This window comes from Lepus europaeus, chromosome 20 (assembly GCF_033115175.1).
Source record: "Lepus europaeus isolate LE1 chromosome 20, mLepTim1.pri, whole genome shotgun sequence".
NCBI lineage: Eukaryota > Metazoa > Chordata > Mammalia > Lagomorpha > Leporidae > Lepus > Lepus europaeus.
The window spans coordinates 55,103,410-55,121,386 of record NC_084846.1 but is presented as its reverse complement, the minus strand read 5'-3'; the positions used below and the strand labels follow the sequence as shown (position 1 = coordinate 55,121,386).

At 36.4% G+C, this 17,977-nt stretch overlaps 1 protein-coding gene and 1 long non-coding RNA gene across 4 annotated transcripts in view; one reads left to right on the top strand and one right to left on the bottom strand.

Annotated features, from left to right (window-relative positions):
* The window catches only part of LOC133749779 (uncharacterized), a 68,334-nt gene extending 58,677 nt beyond the window's left edge, over window positions 1–9,657 (top strand). Inside the window, exons 3-4 of the long non-coding RNA XR_009864616.1 lie at window positions 7,136–7,281; window positions 8,396–9,657. This is a non-coding gene — a long non-coding RNA (uncharacterized LOC133749779). The remainder of the gene's footprint in view (window positions 1–7,135; window positions 7,282–8,395) is intronic.
* The window catches only part of KRIT1 (KRIT1 ankyrin repeat containing), a 41,931-nt gene that overhangs the window by 8,197 nt on the left and 15,757 nt on the right, over window positions 1–17,977 (bottom strand). For all 3 annotated transcript variants that reach the window (XM_062179113.1, XM_062179115.1, XM_062179114.1), the window contains 7 exons: window positions 14,978–15,134; window positions 13,645–13,752; window positions 10,497–10,653; window positions 9,619–9,770; window positions 3,183–3,349; window positions 2,502–2,589; window positions 1,834–2,040 (listed from right to left, as the gene is read on the bottom strand). In XM_062179113.1, the coding sequence (XP_062035097.1) occupies window positions 1,834–2,040; window positions 2,502–2,589; window positions 3,183–3,349; window positions 9,619–9,770; window positions 10,497–10,653; window positions 13,645–13,752; window positions 14,978–15,134 (1,036 nt within the window). The remainder of the gene's footprint in view (window positions 1–1,833; window positions 2,041–2,501; window positions 2,590–3,182; window positions 3,350–9,618; window positions 9,771–10,496; window positions 10,654–13,644; window positions 13,753–14,977; window positions 15,135–17,977) is intronic.

Genomic DNA, 17,977 nt, shown 5'->3' with positions numbered 1-17,977 from the left:
GGACTAGAACCGGTGCCCATATGGGATGTCGGTGCTACAGGCAGAGGATTAACCCACTGTACCTTGGCACTAGCCCCATGAAATGGCTTTTAAAATGGGTAAGTTTAACTGCCACTTTCACTGAAATGAAAAATTGGCTATTCCTGACATCTGAATGAACAGAGTTGATTTTTATTAGCTTCCTACCATAAACTAAAAAGCTGTTTATCTTGCTTAAATGTGCTAAATATGTGAAAATAATTGATAACCCTGTATTTTGTATTACAGTGCTTTAATTTGAAGAAGGAGTATCATAAAGTAATAAATTTTTGTTTGAGAAGGTCTTTAGGCTGGCACCACGGCTCAATAGGCTAATCCTCCGCCTGCGGTGCCAGCACATTGGATTCTGTCCCGGCTGTCCCTCTTCCAGGCCAGCTCTCTGCTATGGCCCAGGAGTACAGTGGAGGATGGTCCAAGTCCTTGGGCTCTGCACCCCATGGGAGACCAGGATAAGCACCTGGCCCCTGCCTTTGGACCAGCGCAGTGTGCCAGCTGCAGCGCGCCGGCTGTGGCGGCCATTGGAGGGTGAACCAACGGCAAAAGGAAGACCTTTCTCTCTGTCTCTCTCTCACTGTCCACTCTGCCTGTCAAAAAAAGAAAGTAAAAAAAAGAAAAAAGAAATGATCTTTAACGTTCTAATTGATTTTCATAATCTCTTCTGTGATTATCTTGTCCCCCAAAAGCTTGTATTAATCATAATTTTTTTTTTTTTTTTTTTTTTTTTGACAGGCAGAGTGGATAGTGAGAGAGAGACAGAGAAAGGTCTTCCTTTGCCATTGGTTCACCCTCCAATGGCGCTGTGGCCAGCGCATCGTGCTGATCTGAAGCCAGGAGCCAGTGCTTCTCCTGGTCTCCCATGCGGGTGCAGGGCCCAAGGACTTGGGCCATCCTACACTGCCTTCCTGGGCCATAGCAGAGAGAATCATAATTTTCAAAGCAAAACCCTTGCATCATATATCCTATCTTTCTTTTTAAATCTCTATATTTTTTCATTTCAATCACCACTTGATGATGTCAACAGACAATACATTCACAAAGTTCAAACTATTGTTATGGACTCAATGTCTGTGTTCTCTTGTTCCTATGCTGAAATTGTATCCCCTACTGTGATGGTATTAGAGGTGAGGCTTTTGGGAGGCAATCAGGTCATGAGCAATTAGTGTGCTCTCTTGCTTTCTCAGCCATGTGAGGAAACAACAAGGAGGTGGCCATCTGCAACCCAGAAACAGGTCCTCACCGGAACCCAAAATGTAGGAGCCCTGATCTTGGACTTCTAGTTTCCAGGAGAAGTAAACATCTGTTATTTAGAAACCATTCAATCTCTACAGTACAGTACTTTGTTACAGCAGCCCAAATTGAGACATTAAGATAGTAAAAAGTTTCCCTCCTAACTCCTATTCCCAGTAAACTGGATCCTTTCCCTAAAGGCTTTAAGATAGTTCTCAATGCATACAAAGCAACATATATTTATGCAAAGATAGTCTCCATTTCCACCCATTTTCACACCACTGATAGTGTATTACATATGGTTCAACATCTTTTTCACTGAATATATCTTGGAGATCCTTTTACACAAAAATATTCTTTATTCTTATATGCCTGAAAGGTATTCCAATGCAGAAACGTACTATAATTAAAAATATTAACCCCCTATCAAGAGTCACTTCACTTTTCCCTCTGATCTTTTACAATGAATAACTTTGTATATATAACATCTCTAGATTCTTTGTGTAGGCTGTACTGCTATTTTAGATAACAGATGTTGTGAGTGGTCAAAAACAGCTGAGCAGCTACCTTAGTTTCCATGTTGAGGAGGTGAAGTCCTTTTATATTCACGCCTACGTACACAGGGATGACTTTATGATTGCTGGGGCTTGCCTTTGTAAATATCTGTCCTGTGAAAAAGGCTGCTCCATAGGTGGGAATTTCCCAACAATTCTGCAGGAACATGCGCTGAAGGTGATGCATTTCTTTGCTAACACCCTCGCTTGTACTAAGATTCTAGAAATAAAGTAAAATAAAAATAAAGGAGATGTGAAAGGAAAGCGTTATCTTTGATAATCCAATAATGTTAACTAGGCAGCTTCTAAAATGAAGGCTAACTCTAAAAAATAGAATTATGGCACATTATCCCAAAAGTATCTTCTTTTGTGATCTTAATTTTTTTAAAAAAATGTTGCTTGTACAATCTATTAGGTTTTAAGCGCCTCATGGGCAAGGACAGTATATTATTCCAAATTTTTACCTCTGTCCCATATCTCAACATTCAGTATATGGTATTTGGTAACAGACTCTACATTATACTAAAGTAAAAAATAGCTTGCTATTTTAAGCTACAGGCATCATGATCTACATCCATTTTTAGTTTTCAGAACTAAAACTATACAAATTCAAATCATTAATAACATTAATAAAATTTCAACTAAGCTATGAAATGATTTTATGGTTATTAAATAACTTACTTTGTATTCATGAAGTATTCGGTTTGTCCAGTGAGGTGCCTTACTTTTCAGTTTGGTGATAGGTACAATGGATTTTAGATTTTCTTCACTATAAATACACATGCCAACATACATTAAATGAATCATCTTTAAGAGCTAAATTATAGTAATCATGTTACAAGTGGCTTGAAGTAACAATTTTTAAGCTGAAAAATGCTATAAAATATTAGAGAACTTTAAAAATTTTAAGCAAAAAAGTCACAATCCTAATATCAATGTACAGAAATGTTTCTTCTTTCAATAACCAGAAAATATTTTTGAAAATTGAAAACCACAAAAGACAAACTTCAGATGTACTAAAATCTCAGTGTTCTCTCAAAGACTGAACATGACATTAGTTTTTACCTTTAAATTTTTTTTACTCTTTATTCAAGTCAGGTAATAGTGAAATTATTTAAATATATAGTAAAGAAATTTAAAGAAAATCTAAAGCATATCATACTATAGTCAAATTAAAGAAAAATAACTTTGAAAAATATAAGACTATAAATATACATTACTATAGTAGCTTTTTATCATTCTATGCCTTGTACTTAAATATTTAATTCCAAACAAATGTACAAATATTTTCTAATAAACATTTTTCAACTTTCTTAAACAGATTCTAAAAATACAAGATCATACATTCTATTAAATACTTACTTCAGGAAACCTTGCTTGTGTTTCTTACTCTCATAATTTCCATAAACTATTTGCAACAGTAGACTTGCCAATGTTATCAGTTTGGCATCAGGAGCTGTATAAAAGCCCTTCAGTAAGTTATATCTGGCTTCATCAAAGAGAATAAGAATAGCTAGTGGGTCTTCAATCTTAAAGAGAGAAAGTATAATTTGGTTATTAGACTACAATTTCCTTTTACAAATGTACAACTTGTCATTGTCTAGTATGGAAAAAGCAAAAGTACGTATCTGCATAAATGAACTGATACTACTTTAGAACAGGTATCAGCAACTTCTACTGTTACGTAATTAAGACAGTTATTAAGATCTGTTAGCCATACAACCTCTGTTACAACCACTCAGCAACAGTCACAGGCAACACATCAACAAATAGGTGTGGTGCTAGGTTTTGGTAAACTTTACATAAGATAGTGAAATCAAAATTTAATAAAATTTCTACTTGAAATATTATTTTGATTTTTGTTATCCATTAAAAATACTAAAAACTCCTCTTAGCTTGTGGGCTGTACAGAATGAGGCAGCAGGCAGGACATGGCCGAGGCTGTCGTTTGCCACCATCTAACAATGCTATCACTAGCTTATGAATAAGGATAACTTCTAGCAACAATTTTACCTAAATCCTTATAGTCCTGAAACATTTTTCTGTCATCTATGCTTTGTACAATATAGTAGTGAACTTCAAAGAAGACAGAAAGAATTGTCAATTACCAGGACAAATCTAATTTTAAAAAGTTTGTTTTCAAACAGTTTTTGATTTAATGTTAACATAATTTACAGTTTCAAATAACATTGGAGTATAGATTTTTTTTTAAGTTTTAAAAACTTTGAAGTTTCATTTTATCCAGTAAGAGTAATAAAGATTGAGAAATACTACTATAAAGAATATATTTGGCTGGCGCTGCAGCTCAATAGGCTAATCCTCTGCCTGCGGCGCTGGCACTACGGGTTCTAGTCCGGGTTGGGGTGCCGGTTCTGTCCCGGTTGCTCCTCTTCCGGTCCAGCTCTCTGCTGTGGCCCAGGATTGCAGTGGGGGATGGCCCAGGTCTTTGGGCCCTGCACCTGCATGGGAGACCAGGAGAAGCACCTGGCTCCTGGCTTCGGCTGCAGCGCACTGGCTGGAGTGGCCACTGAGGGTGAACCAACAGAAAAGGAAGACCTTTCTCTCTGTCTCTCTCTCTCTCACTGTCCACTCTGCCTATTAAAAAAAAAAAAAAAAGAATATACTTGTACTTGGAAATAATTATAACTATATATAACTATTATAAAGTTTCTGAAAAAAAATTAAAGCATTTCCAAATATAATTTACAATGACTCTAAGTCCTTGTGGCAAAAATAATTGTCATACTAAATAAAATACTATTTTTTCTACCTTACAATATTCTATCACAATATAAAAAACTGGCATGAGAACTATTCTAGATTTAAAGAGATTAAACAAAAGCAAACACAAAGCAAGAACTCTGACTAGATTCTGCAGGTGTGAGTTAGAAAAGACTTTATGAAGGATTGGGAAAGAAATCTGAATTTGGATCAAATAATAGATGTTAACATGAAAATATTAATTTTATTAGGTTGAAAATGATACTGTGGTATGTAGGTACGATGAGTCTTCAGAAAGCTCATGGAAAATGCATGTTATGAAAAAACTATGGTTGGTACTAAAATTAACATCTTTTATTTCCATTTTCCATGAACTCTTTGAAGTACTTTCACATGTCCTTATTCTTAGATGCATGCCAGAACATGTGGACAATGAAGTGCCGTGATATTTGCAACTCAATTAAAAATGATTCACAAAGGAAAAAAAAAAGGAAAGATGAAGTAAATGTAGCAAAATGTTAACAACTAGTCCATTTAATGAATGGTCCATAGTGTGAATTATATTACTTTTTCAATTTTCCTATGGGCTTTTTTCCCTTAAGTTTCCAAAATAAAATATTGGGGAAAAAGACTGAAAGCATATTTTTCTAATTAAAATAGACTTAATAAATTTGAAGAGTCTGAGTAGCTCATAATATTTGCAATTTCCAATGGCATATTTAATGAGTTTTAGCAAACAATTCTTTCCTAATGAAATCAAGCCACTTTCAACCTAAAAAAAGATACTAATACATATAATTTTTTAATTTTTCAGATGGTACAAATAGGAATTATATGAAAGTCAAAATTAGTTTACCAGATGATCATATATATGTATGTATGTATGTGTGTGTGTGTATATATATATATATATACACACACACACACATATTTTTTAAAAAGCTTTATTTATGGGGTGTAGTGGGTAAAGCTGCTGCCTGCAGTGCCAGTCTCCCAGCTGCTCCACTTCTGATCCAGCTCTCTGCTCTGGCCTGGGATAGCAGTAGAAGATGGCCCAAGTCCTTGGACCCTTGCACCCATGTGGGAGACCCGGAAGAAGCTCCTGGATCCCGGCTTCGGATCAGCACAGCTCCAGCTGCTGCAGCCAATTGGGGAGTGAACCAGCAGATGGAAGACCTCTCTTTCTCTCTCTGCCTCTCCTTCTCTCTCTGTCACTCTGCCTTTCAAATAAATAAATTTTTTATTTTTAAAAAGATTTATTTATTTGAAAGGCAGAGTGACAGAGAGACAGAGATACAGAAAGATATTTTCCATCTAGTGTTTCACTCCCCAAATGACAAAAAAAGGCTGGGGCTTGGACAAGTTGAAGCCAGATGCCTAGAACTCCATCTGGGTATCTCACATGGGTGTCACAACCGAAGCACTTGGGTCATCTTCTGCTGTTTTCCCTGCCAGGTGGTCTTGATATTGATTCACCTTAACTTGATTAGCTTTGATTCCTTTTTACTTAAGTATACTATTTTATAGTTTATGTATAAAATTATGTAATTTATTATTATATTTCTTTAGTCAACTTTGAAAATATTAGTTGGGTAGAGAAAGTAGATTGAGTATTATATGTAAAATGATATTATATGTAATATATATAATGTAAAATTTGACACTGAAGCCATTTTAAAGTGTCTAATTCAGTAGCATTCACAATATTCACAATGTGGAATACCATCATTAGTATCCACTTCCACAGCTTTGACATCACTTCAAGTGGTAACCTCTCATCTACAGGTCTTTACGAATTTGTTTATTGTAGTTCTAACATAAAGTCTATAAAAAGTTTATAGAAAATTGATATGAAAAAAACAAATTTCAAAAATTTTTTGCACCAAACTTAACAGCTTTTAATTCCATTTTCCATGGACTTTTTGAAGCCCACTGGTATTTGCCCTTTTCTGCGTGGCTTAAATAAGTTTGCATGTTTTCAAGGTTCATTCATACTGTCACATGTATCAGAACTTCATCCTTTTTTAGTGCTGGGTAATATTCCATTGTATGAATATACCTCATTTTGTCTGGTCATCTTTTGATGGACTCTTTGTTTCTACTTTTTTAGCTTTTATGAATAAGAGTGCAGTGAATAATGACGTATAAGTATCTGTTTGGGATTCTGTTTTCAATACTTGTTTTTCCTGGAACGCTCTATGTAGAACATTTCATTTTTAGCTTTAAACTTTTTTAAATATAATATTATGACAGTAAGAATCTTTTATGCATTGCTTTAACTGGAATTTTACATTCTGATTTAATAGAATATGATTTTGTGCTCTATTTTTAAAAAATTCTCTCATATGGCAAGTCTATGCTTAGGTTTTTGAAGAACCACCTGACTTTTTGCCATAGTAGCTGTATCATTTTACATTCCCCCTTTGCAATAGGTGAGGCTTCCAATTTCTCTATATCCTCACAAGCACTTATTATTTTCCTTTTTTAAAAAGACATTCTTATTTGGGGGTTTCTCATTGTGGTTTTGATTTGCACAACTCTAATAACAAATGATGTTAATCATATTTTCATGTGCTTGTTGACCACTTGTATAGGTTCCCTGGAGAGATGTTGTTTGAATCCTTTTCTTGTGACATGAATTCCTCTATTTTATTCTTCTTCAAGATTGCTTTAACTATTCGAGGCCCTTTGTAAATCCATGTGAATTTGAGGTCTGCCTTTTCCATCTCTGCACAAAAAGGTATTGGAATTTTATTAGGGATTGCATTAAATCTATAGATCACTTTACTAATACTGTTGTCTAATAATATTAAATATTTCTATCCTCAAACATGGGGATCTACTTTTAGTTATTTAATTATTTAATTATTCAGTCGTGTTTTGTAGTTTTCAGTGCATAAGTCTGGAACTGCTGTTGTTAATTTTAGTCCTTGGCATTTTACTCTTTTGGATGTTATTTAAATGGATTTCTTAATTTCCCTTTTTGATTATTAACTGCTGGTATACAAAAACACACAGATTTCTGTGTATTGAGCTTATACACTGTAACTTTGCTAAATGTATTTATTAGCTCCAGCAGTTTTCTTAGAATTTTTTTTTGAATTTCTAATATATTTGACATTTGCAAATAAACAAAATTTCAGTTTTTCTTTTCTAATTCAAGTATCTCCCTTCCCCTTTTACTTTCCCCTTGTCTAGCTGCTTTGGTTACAATTCCCAGTACAAGGTAAAATGGCAATGATGAAAACATTCATCCTTGTCTTATTCGTGATCTTGGAAGGAAAGTTTTTAGACCTTCACCACTGCATACGGCATTAGCTGTGGAGTTTTCATAAATACCCTTTATTACATTGAGGAAGTTCCCTTTTGTTCCTTGTTTTCCGAGTTCTTACCATGAAAAGGTATTAGAATTTGTTAAGGCCGGCGCCATGGCTCACTTGGCTAATCCTCCGCCTGCAGTGCTGGCACCCTGGGTTCTAGTCCCGGTCGGGGCGCTGGATTCTGTCCCGGTTGCTCCTCTTCCAGTCCAGCTCTCTGCTGCGGCCCGGGAAGGCAGTGGAGGATGGCCCAAGTGTTTGGGCCCTGCACCCGCATGGGAGACCAGGAGAAGCACCTGGCTCCTGGCTTCGGATTGGCACAGCGCGCCGGCCATAGTAGCCATTTGGGGGGTGAACCAACAGAAAAGGAAGACCTTTCTCTCTGTCTCTCTCTCTCTCTCTAACTCAGCCTGTCCAAAAAAAAAAAAAAAAATTGTCAAATGTCTTTTTTGTGTTAAATGAGATGATAATGTGGGTTTTTTCTTTTACTATGTTTTTGTGATTTTTTAAAAAAATATTTATTTATTTGATTGATAGGCAGTGTTACAGAGAAAAGGGGAGACAGAGAGAGAACACTCCCGAATGGCCACAACAGCTAGGACTGGGCAAGACTGAAACAAAGAGCCTGGAACTCCATCTGGGTCTACCATGCATGGCAAGGGCCCAGGTACTTGGGCCATCTTGCACTGTTTTCCCAGGCACATCAGCAGGAGCTGGATCAAAAGTGGAACAGCTGAGATTCAAACCTGTGTCCACGTGGGATGCCCTCTGCAGGTAGCTTAACCCATTAACCCATAATGCTAGCCCCTATTGTGACTCTTACACATGTATAACAAATTTCAAAACCTTAGCTCTTGGTAAATTTCATACAAATTTTTATGAAACTAACATATATTTGGCTTACAGGATCAAATCTGTTGGCTTCAGAATATGTAGGAACTTCAAAAAGTTCACGGGAAAATATAAAAGGGACAAGACAGAGGTACAAAACATTTACCAAGACTGAATGTGGGCATGGAAATCTTCATGTATTAAAATTTGCCTAATCTTGTCTGTTGTAACATTCCCTTAGATGAAGAATCACACTGTTTTTTTCACTAACATTGTGAAACCTTTCAACTATATTTTTTCTCCCAGTTTTCATAGCTTCCATACTTAGATCACCATACATCGTTTAAGTTGTTATAATCTCTCAGGTTTCTCCCTTGCTTGTTTATCTAATGGTATTATCTCACCTTTTCTCTAAAATGTACAGCAGTTTAAATCTTAAAAATAATTGTTTGTAGCGGATGTTTTACTATCTATGTAGTTCTCTGCTTGATTCAAGAACATCTACTCAACACTGAGAATAACTTAATTACCTCTCCTTGGCAAATTTAAGTGTTTCTACCAAGTGTTTTTCTTGCTCTGTCCCCCAAAAAATATCTCTTTTTGCCTTTGAAATTTACACGACTAAGTACCATTTATTGTCTGTCTTTGACACCATTTCCTAACTATTATAAAAATTAATTTTCGGCATAATTTGTCTCTTTGCTAATTTTCTTCAGGATAGTTTCCTTATTTCTTTTGTATTCTTAAGACAATGGGAGTGGATTGCAATGGAAACTGCAACTTACCACAGGCATGTGAGAACTGAACAGAAAATCAGAAGTAAAACTCTTAATACAGGAACAGTACAATTTCTACCTCTGGTGCCTACTCAACAGATTCTCAATAGATTCAGTGCATTTAAATGATGGTGAATAGATTTCTAAGCAAACCTTTTTTTCAACTTCCAAAGGAAGCCTCACGTCTCTTCTCAGAAAAAGCTGTGGTGTTTCCCTTTGGGGATCCAAATTAGTCAATTCAGCAAGTATTTCTGGCCAGTCACGAACATGTTGCAAGGGTTTATGATAAGGCTTGAGTTGAAGGCCTGAAAAACATCTTTTCTTTATTAAGTGATAATCTAAAATAAACCAATTCTATCAATGCACAGAAACTTTGTATTAGACTATCTGCATGCACAAATTAAGAGTCTAAAATTAAATCAATATTTATTTGAATCAATATTATTACCCAATTTGTGGTTAACTACTTGTTTCTAATAATGTTAACATTCTTAACATAAAATATATACTGTACATAAAATTATTCATTCCATTATACCTTATTTATGACATAATGAGAATTTGGTGTGAAAGAGATATATTAAACCATTAAATCATCAACAGCATCAGTTAAATCCTTCATATGTTTCCAATACTTCGAGAGACAAGCCTACAGCAGTACTAGGTTGACTTTGAATCAAAAAGTTTGGAATAAAACTAATATAGGGGAAAATATTATATTAGTTTAAGATCAGCAGTTAAAATAATGGCTAGCTGTACAAGTAAATACCACATTTCACATCATTTGAATCAAATACTGCTGTGAGAAGAATTTGAGGTTTTACTACTTAAACACTGCTTTGAATGAAGCAGGGGAGGGGGGCCCAGGGGCTTACCTGTTTCAGGAAATGAACAATAATTTATAAAAAAGAGAGTAATACTGCAGTATTTAAAAATGCAAAGGTCAATATAAAATGTTATATCTAGGTTTATCAACACCACTCCCAAAATGAAATAAGAGTTTAAAAAGAAAAATAAAAAAACTTTCTTACTAAGGTTTTCTGAACAGATCCAAATAGTGAAATATTGCTGTGTTTCTTGAGAGAGACGCATTCCTTCCATTATCTGCTGTACTGTGGTATTATTTCCATGTTTCAGCTCAACAGAACGGTATGATCCATCCATTCTGTATATTCTAACTTTTTCATACTAGGACAAGGAATAGTAAATTATACAACCTACTTAAAAACTACATATCACAATCTAACAAGATAACTTTAAACTTCAGATATTTTATTACAGATTTCTAACATGGAAAACATCAGAAAAACTGCTCCCAGTAAGAATCTGTTAGCAGTTTTTAAAAGATATTCTAGGGGCTGGCATTGTAGCTCAGCAGGTTAAATCTTTACCTGCAATGCCCAGTTCCAGTCCTGGCTGCACCACTTCTGATCCAGCTCCCTGCTAATGCACCTGGGAGGGCAGAGAAAGATGGCACGGGTACTTGGGCCCCTACCACCCATATGGAAGACCTGGACGGAGGCTCCCATTTTCAGCCTGGCTGAAGCATCCACTTGGGGTGTGAACCTATAGATGAAAGATCAAGCTCTCTTTAACTCTGCCTTTCAAATCAGTAAATAATTGTTTTTTTAAAAAGATTTTATTTCCATTATTTGTATTTTCCAAAAATATTTTCTTCTGAAGGTTTCATGATTAAATAAGTTTTGGAAAGTAAGCAAAATGGCTTCTTAAAAAATATTGCACTTCAAGAGGTTAATAGAGGTTATTTCAGAGCTCTTAAGGTACACGTAAATATTGTGTGGGGGATACAGAGATAACTACTGATTCTGGTGTTCATCAAGTAGCTCATCAATCTAATGGGCTGCAAATTATACAAGAAATATGTGGCCATAGTAATGTCTCTCTCTTTTTCTTTTTTTTTTGACAGGCAGAGTGGATAGTGAGAGAGAGAGAGAGAGAGAAAGGTCTTCCTTTTTGCCGTTGGTTCACCCTCCAATGGCCGCTGCGGCCGGCGCATCGTGCTGATCCGAAGGCAGGAGCCAGGTGGTTCTCCTGGTCTCCCATGGGGTGCAGGGCCCAAGGACTTGGGCCATCCTCCACTGCCTTCCTGGGCCATAGCAGAGAGCTGGCCTGGAAGAGGGGCAACCGGGATAGAATCCGGCGCCCCAACCGGGACTAGAACCCGGTGTGTCGGCGCTGCAAGGCGGAGGATTAGCCTGTTAAGCCACGGCGCCAACCGAGTAATGTCTCTTAAGAGGAATCTGTGATGGAAGATTTAGTAGATTTAAGTTTTCCAGCAAATAAAAACTGAGCTAGTTCAGAAAATCTGCCAGTTCAGAAAATCCCAGAGTAGGGGCATTTTAAACAGATTTTTACTGTCATGGGAAGCAAATGGTACCTCCCAATTTCCAAGCCAGTTCATTTTGCATAAAAGTACCTAATTCCTCTTACCCATTCACAGTATAAAAATTATGCCAGGAATAAAAATCTATTACAACTATACAGTTAGAAAATAAATTGTAATGAAGTATAACCTAAGTGTGTCTGTACAGCTTTATCTGTAACTTGATTATGTCTTTCTTATGTTCCTAGAATAGAGTTTTGGCAAAATATGTATAGGTGTGCAGTACTTATGTGTGTATAATATTCCTTTAAGGCAGAGATCACATATTCCTATCACTTTCAGCATTTTATAGTGTTAAATTCATAGACACTCAATATTTATTGTCTAGTTGATCATTAATACGTAGAAAAGGGTTATATATTTTGGTAAGAAGTTTTCATGGTATAAATCTTTATGTCTAGTTTGTAAGTTTTCAGATTAATGAGTTTTATTATCACATAAGTTTTAGGCATAACTGAATTTTTTTCTAATTGTTAATTCTCCTCTACCTCAATATCACTAATAAAACTTTAATCTTTTATTTAGTTAACATTTATTTATTTATTTGAAAGGCAGAGTTATAGACACAGAGGGAGAGAGAGGGAGAGAAAGAGGGAGAGAGGGAAAAAGGGAGGGAGGGAGGAGGAGAGGGAGGGAGGGAGGTAGAGAGAGAAAAGAGTGATTGATCCATTCATTGGCTTACTTCCCAAATTGAAGCAATGGCCAGGGCTGGGCAAGGCCAAAGCCAAAAGCCCCAAACTACTGGGTATCCCACAAGGGTAGCAGAAGCCCAGGTCCTTAGGCCACCTTCCTTTGCTTTTCCAGACAAATTAGCAGAGAGTTGGATTGGAAGCAGAGCAGCCAGCACTCAAATCAGTGCTCTAATATGGGATATCTTTGTTGTAGGAAGCAGCTTAACCCAGCCCCAAAACCTTAATCTTTTAACACAATATTCTTTGATAGCTATATGTGTTCAGCATTAGGTATATGAATTAATTTCAGGTGTAGTTAGATGGAAAGATCAGAATGAATTAATACAATACAAGAACAGGATATTACTACATATTTGTGAGGAAAAGGAATCTGTTATACAAAAACTAACTTGAGTCTAAGCTAGTGAATGACATGCAGACGTTTTATTTGCAAATATAAAATGTTGCTTGGAAGGCCTAAGTAGAAAGCTATACTTCAATGAATAGATTAGACTTACCTGTAATCAGCACATCAGGAGAGTTATATGCCACATAATGATGTTTTGGGCAACAACAGACCACACATTTGATGGTATAATCCTCACAGCCTTGGTGTGTAGTATGCTATACCATCTTTGTGTAAGTATACCCGATGATGTTAGCATCATGATGAGATCACCTAAAGATGCCTTTCTTAGAACCTTCCTCTTAGAACTGTGCTACTACATAGCATAGGTTGTGAAGGACAGTATCTAGTGAGGAGTTTGCTAGAATAATAAATAACACATGACTATAGAGATTACACTACAATTTAGATCAACTTTAAGGATCTTGGAAGCTTTATTTATTTTATAAGTTTTATTTTGTGATATAAAAATAAATGTCCATGTGTTAAGGATAACAAAAATAATACAGATGAAGTCCAGTTGAAGTCCTGCAATTAGGTTATTTTTTAAAATGTCATGATATTTTGTTTTTTTTATTTTGGCACTGAGTTTTATACTAATAAAGAACTCATCCATGCATTTATCCTTGCCAGAGACTCTGAAATTATCTATTACTTTCAATATTATGCTTGGCTCTATTTATGAACATAATTCTTACTGGTTTGTTAATGGCTTCCTTCAACAATTTTGCTGCTTCTTCCCAGTTATTTTGTTTGTTTTCTTCACAAATATTTAATGGAGATCTTCCCTGTTGGTCTGTTATATGCTAGAAATAAGGGAGAGAAAAAGGAAAAAATGATCACTGCAACTATATGCAATTCCAAAGGAAAAATAACATTCAACTAATCAAAGTTTAATAATAGACTTGTTAACTATTAAATATTAGACACACTTAATACACATTTAAATATTAAACACAATTAAATAAAAGAGTGAAAGCACTAATCAATGGAATTTTTTTTAAGTTCTGATATAGATTAGATATAAAAAGGTTTTACTGGGGCCGGAGCCATGTCGTAGTGGCAGTGGCATCCCACATAGGCACTGGTTCATGTCATGGCCACTCCTCTTCCGACCCAGCTCTCTGCTATGGCCTGGGAAAAGCAGTGGAAGATGGCCCAAGTGCTTGGGCCCCTGCACCCACGTCGGAGACCCAAAAGAAGCTCCTGGCTCCTGGCTTCAGATTAGCCTAGTTCCGGCTGTTGGGGCCATTTGGGGAGCAAACCAGCAGACAGAAGACCTTTCTCTCTGTCTCTTCCTCTGTCTATAACTCTACCTCTCAGGTAAATAAATAAATCTTTAAAAGAAAAAAATATTTTACTAATACTATTATTTTCCACTTATGTATTAAAACTTTTAGAAAATAGAAATATTTTTCTTTTTCAAGACACTTTTGGAGAAATACAATCTAAAATCACAAGAGGTTAAATTTAATGTACATTCTAGAAATGGGATAATGGTGATGATTGCACAGTAATGCAACTGTATACCTAAAAATGGTTAAAACTGTAAATTTTGAAATGTACTTTAGCACAATAAAAATTTAAAAATTCACAGTCATGGGTGGGCGCTTGGCCTAGCAGTTAAGATACTAATTGTGATGCTTGCATTCCTTACGCAGCGCCTGGGTTCAAGTCCTAGCTCTGCTCCCAATCCCAGCTTCCTGCTAATGCATACCATGGGAGGCAGCAGGTAACAACAGTTCAAGTAACTGGGTCCCTGCCACCCACTTGGGTAACCTGAACGGAGTTTCAAGCTACTGGCTTCAGCCAGGCCAAGCCCAGGCTGTTGTATACATTTGGGAAGTGAGCAGATAGGAGATCTCTGTCTCTCTGTTTTTCTGCCTTTCAAATAAATAATTTTTTAAAATGTATGTTCAAAAACACAATGCATACATTACTTAATATAAAGTGAAATTTGTTTTTATTTTTCAGCTGACCTTTCAACTATACAATTATTTAGTGTCATTATTAACCTGGAAAATAACTTACTCTGTCAATTTCTGGGTGGCTTAGGAGAATCTGGACTATTTCAGCATGTCCTCCTCCCGCAGCAAAATGAAGAGGGGAACTAAGCTGTCCATTTAACAGATTTGGATTGCACTTTCCTTTCTCTAATAAGATGCGAGTGGCCTCAACTTTTCCATACCTATAAAAAAAATAAAACCTACCTAAGAAAGTTATCTGAAATGTTTTAAAAATCCAAATCTTACATGATATCTCAAAGAAATCTAAGAATGTTCTAGGACAGAGAGCAAAGGATTAAGACATTAAAACACTGACATAAATGCTTTCAGTGCTTGGGATTTTCTTAAGAACTATTCTGGTTCAATTCCATCTGTTTCTATTTCTGATCAACTGGGGGAAAATATAACATCAAATAAGGCAGGTAACAGGAACACCCCACACAAAGAACAGAAGTTCTATCTTAGGGAGATATAATTTCTAGTAAAAAATAGGTTCAGGATCAGAAAGAAACATAAACAAACTTAGTAAGAATGTTTTTCAGATAGGCCTGATGATGATTTACAAAACAGACACAAAGATAACCCTACATATAGTTGCTATACCAGGCAATGTGAGAGACATTGAAATACATAAGATATGTGACAGTCTCTGCTCTGAAGATTTATAATGTAATCAGGTAAAAGACAAGTGTAGGGTAATGCTTTAATGTGTAAATGACAGTTTAGGATAACAATCAACAAAATAAGACATTTTATATTTGTCAAGCCAAACTGGCACATAATTAATGCTTTAAAAATTACAGGAAAAGAGAGATATGACCTCAGCCCAAGGCAGTCCTGGAAAGTGTTTTGATAGAACAATACAAACTGGATTTAAACAGCAATAATGGAAGAGATGTTGAAGACATATTAAGTATTTTAGGTAGGGAAAAAGGGGGGAAGCAAAGCAAGGTATCAGAAGAGCACAAAGCATGTGCCAGCCCCATGAGTCACCCACGTCAGGCTGAAGACAAGGATTCACAGGAGGCTGCGATCTGAAGCAATGGCATAAAGTGGATGCTCGAAATAAAACAATGATGGAGGCAAGGGGGAGGGGAATTTTTTAGATACAGTGCATTGGAGGGGAAAAGAGCACATCTTTAGAAATTGCCCACAACTTTTCCTTCCCATTTATATAAAGTATGATTTTCTTATACCCTGAACTGTCTACTTGACTCTTACACCTTCTTATTTATGTGATTTTTTGCTTATATTTTTTGTCTTTTGCTTCAGAAACACTCCATTATTTCTCTAACACAGAAGATCAAATTCCTCTATATTTTCAGTATAATTAGCATTTTATTGTTTGCTTCTTTTATGGGACTTATATATCCCTTTTCTTTAAAATCAACCTGAAAATTCTTTGAGGACAGGGAGAGTTATCTTTTTGCAGTCTCCAATGAGCCTTATGCACAAAAGATGAGCGATTAAACCAGTTAGTAAGCAGCTGAAATTTGCAGGATTGGTACTCAGGAGGAAGACAAAGGCATAACTGAGAATATGTAAGATCATCTAACTTAAAAGAATTATTGTTATCACTTGAAGAATGAATGAAACCTTCTTGAAAGAGAATTTAGAGAAAGATAAGCATCTTACAATAATGAAATACATCTGGAAAAACACCCTTATAGGAAAACACTGTGAGAGAGCTACTTAAGAAGTAATAATAGGGGCTGGTGCTGTGGCCCAGCAGGTTAACACCCTTGCCTGAAGCACCGGCATCCCACATGGGTGCCGGTTTGAGACCCGGCCGCTCCACTTCCAATCCAGCTCTCTGCCATGGCCTGGGAAAGCAGCAGAAGATGGCCCAAGTGCTTGGGTCCCTACACCCGCATGGGAGACCAGGAAGAAGCTCCTGGCTCCTGGCTTCGGATCGGCGCAGCTCCAGCTGTTGCAGCCACCTGGGGAGTGAAACATCGGATGGAAGACCTCTCCTTCTCTCTCTCTCTCTCTCTCTCTCTCTCTCTCTCGCTGTCTCTACCTCGCTCTGTAACTCTGCCTTTCAAATAAATAAATAAATATTTTTTAAAAAAAGAATAAAAATAATCAAGCATATATTTTATGTGGTGCTTTAAAAATTTTCCAGCCACTTTCCTATATAATTACTTAAGATGATCTTGATAGCAACTTATGAGGTAGGCAGAGGCATTTCGATTCCAACAGACAAGAAAAACGAAGCTTGATCCAGTTAAATAATTTCCCCAAGGTCTCACAGTTACCAGCCAGAGTTACAAGCCAGCTTTCTGAATCTTACTCTTTTCCCATACTTTGACAAACGCTTGGATCACAGATTGGAGATCAATATTTCAATAATAATGGTGGTAAGGTAGCAATGATATCTTGCATTTGTACTGACAAAGCTCTAATATGCCCTTTCAACTCCAATTGTTCCTAGAATAAAGGAATGGTGAACAGTGTACAGAAAGGAAAGGGTTTAAAAATTCTGGAAGGGTTAAGAAGGTTAATGAAGAGCGAAAGAGAAAAAGTGAGAATGTGGCTCACTCACCTCTGAAGTCTTGCTGTAAAAGGGAGAAACAGGATAGTGGGAAGGAAAGGCAGCAGGGCCACACTAAGGTGCTTTGCAAGGAGAGAGAGAAGTAGGTATTTTTGAAGGGATGAGGAAAGAACCGTGCACAAACAGAAATGAGGAACAGGAAGGACTTTTACATGCAAATCCTACAATACAGGAGACATGGGAACAAAACCCAACCAATCATTAGAAACAGAGGACATTTCTGATGGCTTCAAGTTTCTTTGAAAACAGAGGGTAAAAGTATGGGGAGTTATGAAAGTAGAGAAAGTAGCAGCAGTTTAAATTCTCAAGAGTAACAAGATTTAGGATAGTCTGAAGGGGAGGACTAAAAGGTTGACATAATGAATTTAAAAAATTAGATAGTTAGCTAAGCTATATTAGAGGCCCAAATGAAATGAGATGGCATAATTTATAGGGAGTCATAATACCACTGTTCTAAAAAACACCCTCTAG